Source organism: Leptosomus discolor, chromosome 5 (genome assembly GCF_034619465.1).
Source record: "Leptosomus discolor isolate bLepDis1 chromosome 5, bLepDis1.hap2, whole genome shotgun sequence".
Lineage (NCBI taxonomy): Eukaryota > Metazoa > Chordata > Aves > Leptosomiformes > Leptosomidae > Leptosomus > Leptosomus discolor.
In genome coordinates, this window is record NC_141395.1 from 15452171 (window position 1) to 15468340 (window position 16170).

Genomic DNA, 16170 nt, shown 5'->3' on the forward strand with positions numbered 1-16170 from the left:
ATCAGCTCCTTTCTAACCTTACATATTTGAGCAGAAGATGACAGCTGTAGGAGAGGTTTGTGGCTTTGCTGCTGCTTAAGCATTTTTGTGATGACAAAGTTAGGTGAATGTGACACTCTTGTGCCAGTGCAAGGCTCTGATCTCTCATTTTTGTAGTATGACCGTCCTGTGCAGCATGCTCTCCTGAAGAGGTCCCAGGAACACAACCTTGTGCTAACTTTTGGCAAATGCATCTTTCAATGACGACTGTTTAGTAGGGTCATGTGAAAGGCATCAGGTCTTATAGGTCACCTAACACTGCACTGGGACAGAATAACAAAAAATGCAGAAGAATCATATTAGAGATTAACTGCTATGTGCAGTGGATGCCAAAGTGGCTAACTTAACGTGCGATTGCACTGTGCTGCTGCATGGCACTCACTGTTGTTTATTGCTCCTGCTAGAAGTAATTTACTACTATGAATTTATCCCAAAACCTTCTCTGTCAAACAAGAGAGCTTTCTTCTTTCTTTTTTCTTTTTTTTTTTTCCTCCCTTTTTTCTGCTTTTTCTTTTCACCCTCTAATTGGCCTCCAGTTGACATTGTTTCTCTGGAACGTAAAAACACACTTGTAACAGCAAAGCTGTTTCAGACACGTGAGTGTGCTTGACCCTACCCCATTAAGATCTAAGTTCCTGTGCAACAAAACACTCCAAGGCCATCAAATCAGCTGGAATTCACAGATGACACATGCTGATTGTTGTTTACTTTCTTATACAGAAAGTATGTATTTAAATGAAAATTAATTACATTTATTTGAAATTCCTGTAAAGATTCTGTCTGATATCCTCAAAATAGGTACTGAAATAGGAAGGAGAAGATCTTGATCTGAAAATATATGTTGATGTTTCTTGTTCAGAGAAGGATTTAGGAGTTAAATGGAAATTTCCATGCAGAGGTATGTGTAAGCTCTCACTGTCCCTTTGCAGCTGTGGCTCCAGAAGCAGTGTGATTGTAACAGATAACCAGAGCTGCAACAGAGGACGTGTTCAGACAAATGGCAAACCAATTGCTTTTGATGCTGGGGGTGGTGAGATGGGTATATCTTTATACTTGAGAAAAGTCTTGTTAGCTTAGTGTAGGAAAAAAATCTGCTGACACAATTGCTTTTCTAGGATAAGATTTATAGCTGCATTGAAGATGCTGATCATATTCTATAACTGGTTAACAGCCCAAAATACATCAGCAGTATCAGGTGTATGTGCAGTTAACAAGCTGGGAAACCACAGGAGAAACAGTGATAGGTTGTGAGACAGGATATCTTCTGCTTTTGAGAGACGACTTCTTCATTTGCAGTTCAGGACTCTGATTTCTCATCTTTTGCTCTCATTGCTTCAGGGAATATGATCTGATATTGTGCTTTGATTAAAAGATATTTTTACTGGATCTTTTTTCTCTTTTTTCCCCCACGTTCCTCCATTTTCTCCTTTGTCTTCCTGTGAGATAGAAAAGAACGTATTGCAGAGAGCCACTTAGTGTCTGTTGGCCATTGACCAGTAGTGTTTGTAACCAACTGTGTAAGATAAGTACCCAAATGAGTGCTTACCAAGAGGCAGCCGTAGATTTGTGGTAGGGATAAAGCTGCATAGCAGAACAGAGAACTCTGAGGTACTTGTCCACATTCATCTCTTGGATTGCATGTCTGAGAGGGACATGGGGAGGGAAGTCAGATTGCTTCAGACTCACTCAAACCAGTAAGGTATGACTGGCCAGGAGAGACATCTGTTCAGACTAGGAGCATTCCTCCCTCCTGCCAGGAGTTAAAGCTTCTGCTCATTGATGCAAGTGCAAGACCAAAAGTTCCTGACTAAAATTGCTACTGTTCCTAGAGGACATTTTTGTATTTTGGAATAACTTTGCCAAGTAGGTGTTTACTTTTTCAAAAATCACTGGGAGAACCATCTTTGTCAGAATGATTGTGTATCCTCTGTGCTGCACAGAGAAGACTGCTGCACAAGTAAACTGTGCTCTCACATTGCTCTCAGCCTGGCTCCTCTCAGCGTAGCTGGTCCCACAAGTTGGGTCTTGAGCCCTGTGGTCACATTGGTCACATTCCCTTTTTTTTTTTAAAATGCTGAATTAACTTGGTAGTCTAGCTTCAACTGCCTGTGTTTCCACCCATTCCCAAGTGACTTTAATGTTTGGATCTGTGTTGGGAAAGGAAATTCAAATGGAATAATGTAACCAGGAACCCTGGGGCCAGAAATTCTACTGAATATCAGAAAAACATGATGGATGATTTCTATTTTATGGGGACTTCTTCACCTGTGAGCAGAAGGATGTATGTGTTTACAGCAGAGGCATCTGTTTGAATTGTTGGTCAGAGGAGAATAACATGAAAGGAGAGTCTTTTGCCTGATCTCACTTTTGATGAGTTTGGTAGCTTTGTTGATGAGGACAGTGTAGAAAAGTACCCGGACTGAGTAAAGTCTGGCTTCAGGGAGCATAAGTAAACCAGTAGGCAGTGCAGAATGAAAGCACGTGTTGTGTTTTAGATTGTTATTCCTACAGGTTTTCTGAGACATAGAACATTTCTGATCCTTGCTGTCTTGCTGCAAGTGGATTATGGACATACAGGGACTAAATAAACACTAAGTAAACAAGCAGGTTTTCTGGAGTGACTGTATTAGAATTGTGCTGTATCATTCAATTTTTAACAGGAAGTCAACGATTTGTTGTCATGCAAACTGCCAGTGATGACTTTTGGCTGCCAGTGTTAGCATTTATTTGACATATTCCCATTTCATTCAGGGTTGTTTATTGGCCAGTGTACTCACAACCGATAATTAGTGAAGCAGAACTTTTCAGAAACAGGTTTTCCTTTGTGTTGTACTCTGTAAATGTCAGTGGTAGAGCTCTTCAAGAAATTGTGTGTTGTGCTGTGCCTTAGTGGAGAGTTAAGAACAAGGACTCAATTGTGAATTCAGACTGGCTGAAGGCTTGGGTCTTAAGAAGAAGAAGAAAAAAGGGCTGCTCTTATGGCAAGAATGAATCAGTGCTCTCTTACAGTACCTTTGTTTCTGAGAGCTAGGAGGAAAATCAACTTCAACTGCAAAATGCACTGGAAATCAAAGACTAACTTCTTTACAAGCTATTTCCTAATTCCTGCCTGTGTTAAAATGAAACCGTTTTTATGATACACTTGCAATTTACTTTAAACAAATAGAAGTATTTAATGTAGCTAGGGGAAATTCATAAGAACTAAACTATGAATTTAATTCCCTTTATAGAAACTGGCAGTCAAGGTGTCAAGAGAGAAATCAGCAGTTCTGAGGAGCTGTTTCTGAACACCTAATTCAGAAGTAAAAAATAGTGAAAGCAGATGGTGTGAATACTGTTGTATTCGTGATACTTCTTACACTAGCAACTTTTTCACATATGATGTTAAACAGCATGTTATAATTCTGATATCACAGATAAGAAGTTGGTCTGGAGTGAATTTTTCCCAGGGTTGAATTTCTTTGTAGTTTTATTTTCATAAGAAATAATCAGTTGTCTTATGATTTGGAATGAAAACAGTTTTGTAGTGCCAGAATTTTATATCAAATTTAAATTCTAAGCTCCCTGCAACTTTGTAAGTGTGCCATCAAACTTCTGTACAAACCGTCACACTGACATGCAGAAGTTATGGATGGTAGTTTTCATGGTAACAAATCATTAACGGGTCTTTTATTTTCTGAGCTCATAATAGTTTTTAATTGCAAACCTCTTTAAATCTTAGTCCAGTTTAAAAAAAGAAAAAAAAAGGGAAAAAAAAAAAACAAAACCTGACGCCTATTATTTCTGTTTTTAAAGAAGAGCGAATGAAACTACCATTAATGCTCAAAAGGATAGAAGGACTCTCAAGAGAGCTTAGATGACTTAAATCACCAACTTTAATCACAATGCAGTTGCTGACCTGGAAGTCTTGATTGTTTTGTATATGGATCTTTCAGTTAATTTTCAAAAGAAAATGAAAAACTGATAGCTTTGGATTATCATTAAAACATTTGGTTTGCAAACAAAGGTAGTCTATGCTCTTTCTTGGTTACTATGAAGGTATTCTTTGTCTTTATGCTTGTATTCCAATAGGTAGGTAGCTTAGTAAACTCGTGTTCAGATTCTTCATTGTCTGGTGTTCTTAATTTTTAATATTTTTCTTAACAACAGGAAATACCAATTGACAGATTTATTATTTATGAGTAGATATTTTATCCATAATTTGTGCAAAATTGCATTTGGATAGAAACTGGAATTGAATTTACATATGTTTGAATACAATGTATTAGTTAAAAGTATTTAAAACTATCTGAAATGTTCTGGTTATATATATAATCTCTTAAAAAAAAGTTTATTAATATACATTTTGCTTAAATACCACTTTATAAAACAAAGAGAGTACTGCAGGCTGCTGCTGCCAAAGGAAATATTAATTGCAATTGAAGAATTGAAAGCGTGTTTCCCATCACAGTGATTGGGTTTTAGAGGCTGGCTGAAGGGGAAAATATGTTTCTAATAGGATTTTCAAAGGTACATAATCAGTTTAGATGCCAGGTTCCCATGAAATCCCTTCAAAAGCTTTTTGAATTGATGTTTGCTACTCCTGCCAGCGTAGTCAATTTGCATGCAGAAACATGGTTGATAAATGCCCATCACAAACAAGCAGCCAACGCTCAGAGGCTAAGATGATGCTTATTTGAATGCAAAGGTGTATGCAGGCATGGCCGACACACAGAAGCAGCTCAACAGCCACTTATGAAGCTAGAATAAGTGGAATGAGAACTGAAGTGTTCAGAGTAATGAATAACAGCCTGTGCTGTATTTGAGACAAACAGCAAATGTGGTGAAGGATGCTCTGGAGATCTGAATATGATGGAAGGCACCTGTTCTGTTCTAAAAAGTTGAGTGAGAAAGCAGTCTTGCATGAGAGAGAGCAGGACAAGTGCAGAGGATTTCTGGTTTTATCCTCATGTTCCCTTTCCCCAGACAGAGGGAGAGGATTGGAAGTGGGTGCAATGTGGTTGCACAGATGCCACATACATCCTGTGGATGTATGCTTCTGAGAACACCTGGCTCCAAGTGAAAAGATGCTGAAAAAATATGTTTCCTCTCCTGATGCTGGCCCTTCTTTTCATTTTGCCATCTTTTTTCTCCCAGAGTCAGATATTGCAGACTTCGATGGCAGAAGTTCGCTCCTCTACAGGTTCAATCAGAAGCTTATGAGCACATTCAAAGATGTGGTTTCCTTGAAGTTCAAGAGCATGCAGGGGGATGGAGTCTTATTCCATGGAGAAGGACAGCGTGGAGACTACATTACCTTGGAACTGCAGAAAGGGAAGCTCTCCTTGCACATCAGCCTGGGTAAGGGTAATTAGGATTATTGGTTCACATATTACCGTAACAAGGATTGTCTTGGTTTGCTTTTATAAATCTATTGTTTGTATTAGGCAGTATCTAAAAACTCCAGCTGAGATCAACAAAACATGCTGTATGCCTCAGACAGCTCACAGCTTAAATACTTGTCAGAGAAGGTGAGAGGGGGAAGCAAAAGAGAATAGACTTGATTGATGTCAAGCAGGATGCGACTCAGCCAAGAAGAGACCCTGGCTCTTCTAACTACTTTTGACGTTTTGACCTTTGCTTGACGATTCTTTCAAGCAGTGATTTAAGAAAAAAAAAAAAAAAAGTCATGTTTCTTCCCCTTCCTCCTTTTTAATTTTTATTGTTGTTATTTTAAAAAGTAACATTCCCAGGAAGATTGGTTCAGAGTGCAAAAGGTTTGGGGTTTTTTTCGTTTGTGTCAATCTTTTTACCATTCTGTGATCAGAACTGAGCTGAGAATACAGAATTTAAATGATGAAAACATTCTGGTCAGAATGGCAGGAGCTACTGTAGTAGGAGTATCATACCCTCTATCCCCAACTTATTGCAAAATCTTCATTAGATTCATCTGTGGGTCACCCATAGTGCTGGCCTCAGCAATCCCTGCGGATTCATGCTTTTCATACTGAGGGGTTTGAGTTGGGAGGAAGTTTCCATGCCTGCAGTGCTGTGCTTTGGTTAGCACAGGAGCTGCGCTTACTCTGTTTGGGTACTGAACTTGGCCTGAAAGCCTCAGTGGCCCATTCAGATGGAAAGCTGAAACAAATCCCTCCTTCTGTTAACCATGAGGGAGGGTATGGGCAAGGAGGGGAGGGAATTAAGCTCAATTTTTTTTTCACTGCCTCTTGATAACTTTGAATAAAGTAATCCGAGCCATTTGCAGTTCATGTACATAGTGCTTAGACTGCCAAGGCTGGATTTAATAAAAATGGAACATGTAGCATCTAGTAATGTATAGTATTAGCAGGGGCATATCTCAGACTACCAATTCCAGGACACTTTAAGAAGTTTGTCTAGAGCAGATAAAGCAGGCAATGGTGCAGTATCTCAATTCCCTGTTTATGACTTAGGGAATTAAAAGAAATCATAAACTAGTGGGAAGAAACTGGAGGTACTAAAACAGAATTCGTAGATAATTCTTTCTGCATTTCTCCTCTCATGTTACTTGTGTTTGTTTTAAATGTCAGTAACAATTTTCCACAGCTCTTGGATTTGAGTTTTATGTAAGCTCATTAATTGTTTAGTCTCCAACTAGTATTTTTTTTCTTTATTTATTTAGTTCATCAAAGGGTAGAAATGATAATGCAGCGTTTTTCTGAATTGCTATTAGGATGTTACTTGGACCAAGTAGCTACATTCTGAGGCTCTGCTGAATGTTGGGTTCTTTAACTCCATTGACTTATCCTTCTCTTACAAATGTTTCATACTAGTATAAGAAAATAGTATAGTTAAATTTTAGGTTTCCTGTTCCAGAGGAAATGCTGTTGTGAATACATAGTCTGAGATAAGATTCTTTTCTTTCAGCAGTAGCCCAAAATGTATGGATTTTAGCCATTTCAATTCCTCCACATACGTTCATGTGTCATGAGCAAGGGTTTTGATGTCTGCTCTTGAATCTGTTTGCATCTTGCCTGACAATTTTGGAGCACATGTTGTCTCCATTCTGCTGGAATATTAGAAAAGGACACACTGCCTTTAAATGAGAGACTATGAACTGTTCAGACATGCAGCCAGCTGAAAAATAGAAGAGTGCTTGAAATCACCAGAGTTAGGGCCTAACTATTTTTATGACTCAAGATCTAGGCCAGGTTTAAGAATCTTTTTTAGCTGAACAAAACACTTGCGTTCATGTTGCTTCACTGACTTGTGGCTTTTTTTTCTCTGAAAATAGACAGGTGTGATTTTCTTGTTAAAACCTAAAAAGCCCGTAGTTGAAACTGAAATGTCAGGAATGGTCTGTTAATGTGAATAGGCATGAGATTTTGGTGCAACCCGAAAGGGTCTCTTAAAACACCAGGGCCTCAAACACCTGGCAGAATCGAGGGCACAGGCAGTGATGATCCCTTGTGTGCTCCAATGTGTGGGTGCTGCATCGGGAAAACCTCCCGCAAGGATTTTTTTTGGGAAAAAAAAAGTGTGTATATGTGCATGTGTGTATACACACATATATGAACAAGAGGCCCAAAGAATCTAAGGCAAGCTTTGACAAGGGTCTGTTTCTGATGGGCAGAGCTCCAGTTTGCATCTAGAAGCACTGCTCTGTGCTTGAGTCCCTATGCTTCTGTTAAGGGCCTGGGAGTAACTCTGGTGTTTTCTGCCTGTCTCTGCCCCTCCAGGGGACTCCAACCTGCACTTCAGTAACAGCCACACGTCTGTCACCCTGGGCAGCCTCCTGGATGACCAGCACTGGCACTCAGTTCTCATAGAGCGCTTCAACAAGCAAGTGAACTTCACGGTGGACAAGCACACCCAGCATTTCCGAACGAAGGGAGATTCAGATCACTTGGATATTGATTATGAGGTGTGTGAAGCCCTTCAGATTCTGTGGTAACCTGGGAGATGAGGCTGAAATGGTATAAAATGAATGTGATGGAAAACAACCACTCTATAAGCTGTTTCTTTCCAGCAAAAATCTTTTCTTCGTTTAATATTTCCTTCCCAGAGAGACTCTATGCAACTCTGTATACGACAGTATCAGAAAGTGGCCAGTCTCTGGGTAAATATGCATTGGATTATGCTTAAACTTCAAAATAGAGCAGACTTTGAGCTAAACTAAAAGATATAGCCTGGGTTCTAGTCAAACCTTTAGGTAGCAACCACACTTATCTGTATGGAGAGGTGCTGAGTCATCATCTCCAATATGATTTTAATGGGATCATTGTGCATCAACCCTGCATCTGGTTGACATGACCATGGGGATACCAGCTCTGAGTAGCGCTCTATCCAGCCACCGCTTGCTCAGGTTACAGCTCTCCATATGGAGATGAGCAGGTAAAGACCATTGTCTTCCCACTAGGAATGGAAGACCCTGAGCCCAACTGTCGACACAACTAGCTCTGACCCAGGTACCTTCACATCTGGGGTTGTGATGCAGAGCATCCTGGTCTAGAAAGCCAGAGCAGCTCAGCCAAGGAAGAACTGAGCAGAGCAAACATCCTGCCTGCCCATAAAACCCTAGGCTGGTGAGCTCCTCTGCGATGAGGCCAAGGTGAGGCAGAGTGAAGTCTGCATCACTCCAGCAGTTCAGAGCTTATGGCTGATAGTCAGTAAAAAAATACCATAAAAGCCTTTTATATCATCATATCTACATGCAAGGCAGTTCCTCATCTGTTCCCCCACCAATGCACACCTGTGTGCAAATTACCCGTGTTCATTTTTATTCCCACATGCTTGTCTACCAAGTCTTGCTAGCCCACAAGACACATGGTCAAGCTTGCACAGTCAGAGCCATCGCCCTGTCTGGATGTGTTGAGCTGGCATGGCTCGTCGCTTAAGAGACCACGAGTTTCCTCTCTGCACTTTGGATTAATTTCTCTGGAATGGATCAATTCCCAGTGCACCTAAGGGACAAAAGCAGACAGCTCGGCAATGGCAGGTGCCTGCTCTTTGTTTCTCTCATCTTCCAGCTGAAATTCCTTCCTTTGCATTTCGCAAAGCAGGGTAGAGAGAGCAGTACCTGTCCCCTGACATTGCTGTTTCAAATCACGAGCATGTTTAGTAGGGACAGCACATTTGAGCAGTGAGATTCTGGAACAGCTTCAGACTGAACTAGCAAGGGCCAAAGCTGTAACTACTTTTAAACTGGAGCTGAGAAAAGCCAAACAATTGAATCATCGGCTTTCCTAATGAAATTCCTTGCTTCCTGCTACAAGGTCGATGGCAATTAGGGAAAACTCAGCCTCCAATGTAATTTGCAGAACATTTTTCCAGATGTTCTAAAGCAGGAGCATGGTAGAGAAGATCTTCAGCTGGTGTAAATCGGGTTCACCACTGACCTCTGTGGCACTCAGTCCTGGCTCCTGGTGCTTAGTTTTTCACACAATGTGTTTTCTTTCCAATTGCACTGAGACAATCTTTCAGTAGAACCTTACAGCAATAGTCTACTGAAAGTTTATCTCAGTGCACTTCAGGGATTAAAGCCTTACTGAGGGTAATAAAACCATTAGTTTGGTAATTAAAATTATTACCAATCACAAAGGAAACTTTTCTTAATAATGCAGTGGTATAATTGATATTGATTTTTCTTCTGGTTTTGAAACACAGTACAGAGTCCCTAAGCAGGAGACTTAAAGAATAGAATATGAAAGAAGGAAAGTCTGGTGTTTTAAGGAAGAACTAATGGTTCTTGCTGGAAAATAAAGTTACTACCACATAAGCCCTCATGCCAATAACAAACCTGCAAGTGATGTAAGGTAGCAGTCTGTTCACTCTTTATTTCTCTGAAGTGATCGTTTAATACAACTGAGGCACAAGTTCATTAAGGACTTGTTTTCAAAGAAGTGCTTTCAAGGTTATCCAGGGAGGTTTCATTTGTTTATGTATCCCAGCTTTTTAGGTGGAGTGGGAGGAAAAATACCCCCAAATTTCCCTTTACTTTTGTCATGATGAGCTGAGGGGAGCCGTTAGGAATTTTGACAGAGGAACAAGCCTCACCAGGTTCCAGCAGCCATCAGTGTGTCAGCAGTGCTGCACAGCAGTGCACACCCTTGCTGCAGCGGATGCAGCATGATTGCTGCAGAAGCATAGCTTCTGATGTGTTGGAACCACTGTGAAGTGTCATGACTGTGGGATCCCCACCTGTGTTATATCACTCATGATACTACTGGCTGCAATGGGAAAAGTGAATGAAAACCCAGTGGTACCGGCAGTAAGACTTTGCCAAAAATGCCAGTGGAGCTAATTAGAAATGAGCTGTGTCATCTGGAAAATGAAAATAGGATTATTGAGAGTTTTTTGGTTGTTTTTTTTTTTTGTTCGCTCTTTCGCTCTTTCTCTCTTTTCGGAATCTAAAGTGATTATGCTCCAAGGATTTTGGAAGCTTTATTGTCTTAGGCTCTTTGTCTTCCCAGGGCTTTCAGCCCTCCATTTAAGTGACTCCAGCTCCATGGGTTGTAATATGCACAATACTAACATCTTCCAGCACTTAGACAACAGCACAGCAGAAGTTTTGGTTAAATGTGTAACCTGCAACTTCTCCATTACACTGCTCGGTCCCAAATACCACATGCGAGTATTGTAAAGACCAAAGCACATTGTGAAATTTAGGGAAAACGATCACAATGTGCGAATGGGGTGGTTTATGTACATGATACTACTCTCCACTGGCTGGAACCAAAACTGTTCAGATACATGCTGGGTGAAAAGGGGTGACTCCAGCTCGCAGGCAAAGCCAGTACTCTGTGGGCAGGAAGAGTTTATTTCCCCTTTGCTCAGTGGTTCCTGGTTGCTGTGGTCTGCTGCTGGGTGGCAGCCTCCAGGCCAGTGGGGGCCGTGGCTGGAGACCATTTTGAACATTACCTTGTGCGTTGGGTGTTGCTGGGTGGGGGCCTGGGGGTACTAGTTTGGTGAAGTGGCGTGTCAAGGCACTTAAAAGCTGCTTCCAAATTAGTGAGCTGTATGTGGCAGCAGGGTCTCTCCAGCAGCTGTAATGCTATGGGGCCTGTAATTCCTCTGTTGGGCAGCTGGGCCCTGCTTCGTGCTCCAAGATCATGCTGTTAATGTGACTTGATTCTTAGATAATATTCCGTCTGGCTGCAGGGAGCAGGGTTCTGCCCTCTTGCTTTTGGGGTGATAACTAAATACTGGTCTTATTCTTTCCAAAAGCTCAGTTTCGGAGGGATTCCTGTCCCGGGGAAACCAGGAACCTTTCAGAGGAAAAATTTCCACGGGTGCATTGAGAACCTTTATTACAACGGAGTCAATATAATTGACCTGGCAAAAAGGCGCAAACCTCAGATCTATACTGTGGTAAGAGACAACAATGTATGCTTTCCATCTTCGCTTACGTACTGTTGGTGCTGCCACCTGCACTAAATAAGTAGACTTCAGATTTAAGTATCTGTGGGCATAATTAGCTTGTCAAAATGATGTTGCTGAGGCTAACACCAGCTGAGGCTAACACCAGCCAATGCTGACTGCTGTGGTGATAGTTACTGATAGACATATGTGAAAATTTATACATTTCTCTGATTTTCCAGGTGCATTAGAATTTGTTTGGAGAAACTTTTAAATTCCTTTTCCAAGATTAGAATGGGTCTTTTTAATGGTGTGATAGAAGTCATAGAGACTTTTTTTTTTCCTGGTTATTTTTTTTCCTGGTTAATTCAAATAAAATCTTATTTTCTGAACCATTCTCCATTGGTGTTGTGGAGTACAGTAGTAGCAAAATTTTATTCTGCTATTTAAGTTGGTATTATAGAGAAGAATGTCTCTTTTAATATTGGAAATATTTTCCTTTTTGCTGCCCCTTATATTCAATGTATTGTCAGTTCTGAGAAATGTTGACCTGATACTAGTGTCTTTAAAGGTGGGACAGAAGAGGTGAAGCAAAAGGAACTACACTTATCCAGCCTGCCAACATAAAACATAAATACAACTTCACACCTAATAATGTCCAAAGATATAGTTAAATATATCATGAGCAAAATAAAGAACATTTTATTTCATAAGAAGAGGAAACAGTACACTCCCATGCAGCCTTGACAAATTGTAAATGGTTCAGCTCTTTGTTTATCTTGTGTCTCACTCCTGCACCGTCCTTTGATATAAGCCTTTTGGCTAATACTGTGTCTTTGGAGAAAGTGAATCTGCTTCTGGCTCTCACAGCATCTTCTAGTTTGTAGTAATGTATATAAACAAACTGAGTCTATAACAAAGCAAGCCAGAAGACTACAACAATTCTTCCTTCCCTCACTTTCCTTGCCTAGGCTGAGGCTGAATACACAGGGAAATGGAAAATGTAAAGGCGATGGGTGAGAAGTCCTGTGTTGTTTTGCTGGCAGTCAAGACTGCCTCCAGGATGCTCCCCTAGCCTGGGACTGAGAGACTTGGCTTTGATAACCTCCAGTTTGATTGCTCTGACTCAGGACTCTAAGGCACAAATCTTATGAACTGTGTTAAATTGCTCTTCCCCTCAGCTTACTTTCTAAGGGGAGCAAAGAGCCCTGGTCTGCTTCTTAGGTCATTAAACAGCTGGTTATTTTGCCAGCTGGGTAGTGGGAAGGCCTTCCTAAAGGGGAAAAGTGTTGTTTGGATATTACATGACCCCAAGCAATGAAACTCTGTTATCACAATACTTTATTCAGCCAATGCTAGATCAAAGGCCTGGGAATCCTGTTCCTTTCATCAATTTAAAGTAGCGGGGTTGTGCCCCCATCTTTCAGTCTTCCTCACAGAAGTCATTATTTTAATGCAATAGTTTTCAAAAGCTAGCTGCTGTACTGTATTTTGCAAGCTTTATGAGCTGCTGTGTGCTGTGACACTTGTGTATGCAAAGTGTGTGGAAAGGTTGCCACACTCACAGCACCTCATAATCTTAGATTAACATCCTTCTACAGGAAAGAGCCCCTGTAAATCTGTTGTTTTCCAACATCCTTTCCATCACAGGTATTTATCTCCTCCAGCAACTATCAGGTACTTCCAGCTTTCAGAGCCTGATCTTCCTCTTCTGTCTTCCTGCTCTTCACCACTTGTTAGCAATTGACTTACTCAAATTAAAGTAACTTGTTCTTGCTAAATGTAGTCTTTTGCCTGCCAGACTTCCTCTGTGCTAAATGCTTTCACTCAAAGTTCATTGAGGTTTTCAAGCAACAGTCCATATCCCCAGGGAGCTGCAAGCTTCTCTGCTTCACGTCTTTGTAGTTGCTAAGGTTGTCTGGAGTGGAAATGCGATGAAAGGAACAGCCCAGAAGGATAATTAAATATAGCAGGAACTTGGAATCACTTTTTCCAACAATGTCTTGTGTATAAGCGTTCCCTTCCCACAAGCTGGAGGTCACCAGAGATGGTTCTGTGTTGTTAATCCCCAAAATACTTTTGTCTCCTGACAGAAGATATTTGAGGACAAACTGATTGGTTTGGGATTAGAAAGCCATTAATGCTCAGAGACATTAGTTTTTGCCTCCAAAAGGGAGGCAGACTTCAATGCTCAGTCTCTGCGCCCTTGTGAATGTTGACAAAGTCAGTGAGCCAAACTTGTGGGTTTTCATACCCATCAACTTTCTTTTTTTACTGTTGACATCTTTCACACAGGCAGAAGAATGATACATCAGCTTTGGAGGTGCAGATTTCCTCTTATGAAGTAGTTCCTCATCCATGTAAATAACAGTCCCAAATCAGCTGCATTTGAAGTCAGAGAAGAAACTACAGGTTGTCAATAACAGAGTGGTGTGCTATGTATCATACTCCTGGCTGTGATTATCATTCTGCCTCTTCTTTTCTGTAACTCATTTGCAGTTGTCAGTCTTGCAATAAATCCCCTTGAGAAGACATCTCAAGATAACAAGGCAGCCTGTCTTTTTGAACTGGAACTTGCCTTCAGTATTGCATTTTTATATTGCCTGATATTTAACCTCTGTATGTGGTAGCCCTATCTATTTGGACAGGCTGTCTATCTTCTCTCTGGGGTTTGTTCTGTTCCTGATGGCATGTTGTGGGGTTTTTTTGTTATGTGGTTTTTGTGTTGGGTTGTTTGGTTTTTTCCTTCCCATAGGTGGCTGAATGTGGAGAAATTATAGGGGATCTTTATTTGCTCTCCAAAGAAGTGATACTGGTTTAATTGCAAGAGGTTATGATAAGTCAAATTTCTGTAATTATTACTGTCATGGTCATAGGGCTGGACCCTTGGAAAACCTTAGAAAATGCCTTAAAATAATAACCTAAAGATCTGTCCTATTTACTAGCTGTCTTCTCAGCACAAAAGAAGTGCAGACTGCCCATTTTGAGAAATTGTACAGCAGTTACTTGCACTTCTTGGGCAAGCAATTAGGGGCAGGAAAATATGCTAGTAGAAGCCACATTTACAAGAAGCAGGAGGATATTACATTAGGATATTAGACCTATTGATATGTGGGATGATGAAGTCTGTTGAAGGATTTTGTGCTGCTTAGGATTGTATGTAGGTGCAGGAAGAGATAAGACAAGTTCTAGGAAAAGAAATCCATGGAGAATCACTAAATACATCTGTCTGAGGGAGTAGTTAAGAGAAAAATAGCTATAGCATCCTAAAAATAGCTATAGTATCCTGGCCACCAGTGGTTACCTACTGCTAGATTCAGATTACACCTTTGGAAACTACTCTAATGTGATCTGTGGCAAGGGTCTTAAGTCTTTTTGTGTGTCACTGATTTGTGATGCCAAAATAAGCAGCTGTCTAGCTGAAAAAAAGAAATGGAGAGGTCATGAAAAGATGCTGTGTTTGATTTTCTCAATGCTCCACCCTATGGGCTCACTGAAATTGAGGAAAACCCTATCCACTTTTCCCTTCCGATACCTTTGGTGAATAGGAACTGAAGTTGTATTTTTATTTAGCACAGCAAAACCTGCACTGACTTGAAAGGAGTGCAGGATATTTGTAGGGCAGTAGTTGACAGCGCTCAGATATGTTTGAATTTCTATGTCGGCCTGCCATGTTGGATCTGGGAGTGACAATTCAGCACAGCAAGGGATGTGGTGACATGTAAATGCGTCAGTGTAGTGCCTCAGGGAAATAACCAATTGCCAGCATCAAAGAGCAAGGAAAGACACCTAGTGACAGGAGAATGTAAACTAATAACTCATTCCCTTTATAGAAAATCCAAACATACTATTTTATTAAGCTGATTTGAGATACCTTCATCTTGAGAAGAATTTACTTGTCTACACATGTCTTGTTCTACCAAAGCGCTATTGCAAGTGTTGATGTATCTGTGAATATCAGGCTGGTGATACTAACTGCACCTTCAGCAGGTTTGCTGATGACACCAAGCTGTGTGGTGCAGTCGACACGCTGGAGGGAAGGGGTGGCATCCAGAGGGACCTTGACAGGCTTGAGGAGTGGGACCATAAAGTTCAACAAGGCCAAGTGCAAGGTCTTGCACCTGAGTTGGGGCAATCCCAAGCACAAATACAGGGTGGGTGACAAGTGGATTGAGAACAGCCCTGTGGAGAAGGACTTGGGGGTGTTGGTGGCGCTCGTAGCCCAGAAGGCCAGTCACGTACTGGGCTGCATGAAGAGAAGAGTGGCCAGCAGGTCAAGGGAGGTCATTCTTGCCCTCTGCTCCACTCCCGTGAGACCCCACCTGGAGTGCTGTGTCCAGCTCTGGGGCCTCCAGGGTAAGAAAGATATGGACCTGCTCGAGCAGGTCCAGAGGAGGCCATGAAGATGATGAGGGGTCTGGAGCATGTTCCCTGTGAGGCCAGGCTGAGAGAGTTGGGGTTGTTCAGCCGGGAGAAGAGAAGGCTCTGGGGAGACCTTTTAGCAGCCTTCCAGTACTTAAAGGGGGCCTACAGGAAAGGTGGGAAGGGACTCTTGATCAGGGAGGGTAGTGATAGGATGAGGGGTAACGGTTTCAACGTGAAAGAGGGGAGATGTAGATTAGATGTGAAGAAGAAATTCTTTACTGTGAGGGTGGTGAGACAGTGGAACAGGTTGCCCAGAGAAGTTGTGGATGCCTCTCCCTGGAGGTGTTGGATGGGGCTTTGAGACACCTGGTCTGGTGGAAGGTGTTCCTCCCCATGGCAGGAGGGTTGAACTAGAAGATCTTTAAGGTCCCTTCCAACCCAAACCATTCT

General features: G+C 41.4%; 1 protein-coding gene across 1 annotated transcript in view; it reads left to right on the top strand.

The window, feature by feature from the left end:
* Positions 1 to 16170, top strand: part of CNTNAP5 (contactin associated protein family member 5) — a 291688-nt gene that overhangs the window by 136139 nt on the left and 139379 nt on the right. The window contains exons 5-7 of the mRNA XM_086464950.1: positions 5176 to 5379; positions 7737 to 7921; positions 11224 to 11367. Of these exons, the coding sequence (XP_086321076.1) occupies positions 5176 to 5379; positions 7737 to 7921; positions 11224 to 11367 (533 nt within the window). The remainder of the gene's footprint in view (positions 1 to 5175; positions 5380 to 7736; positions 7922 to 11223; positions 11368 to 16170) is intronic.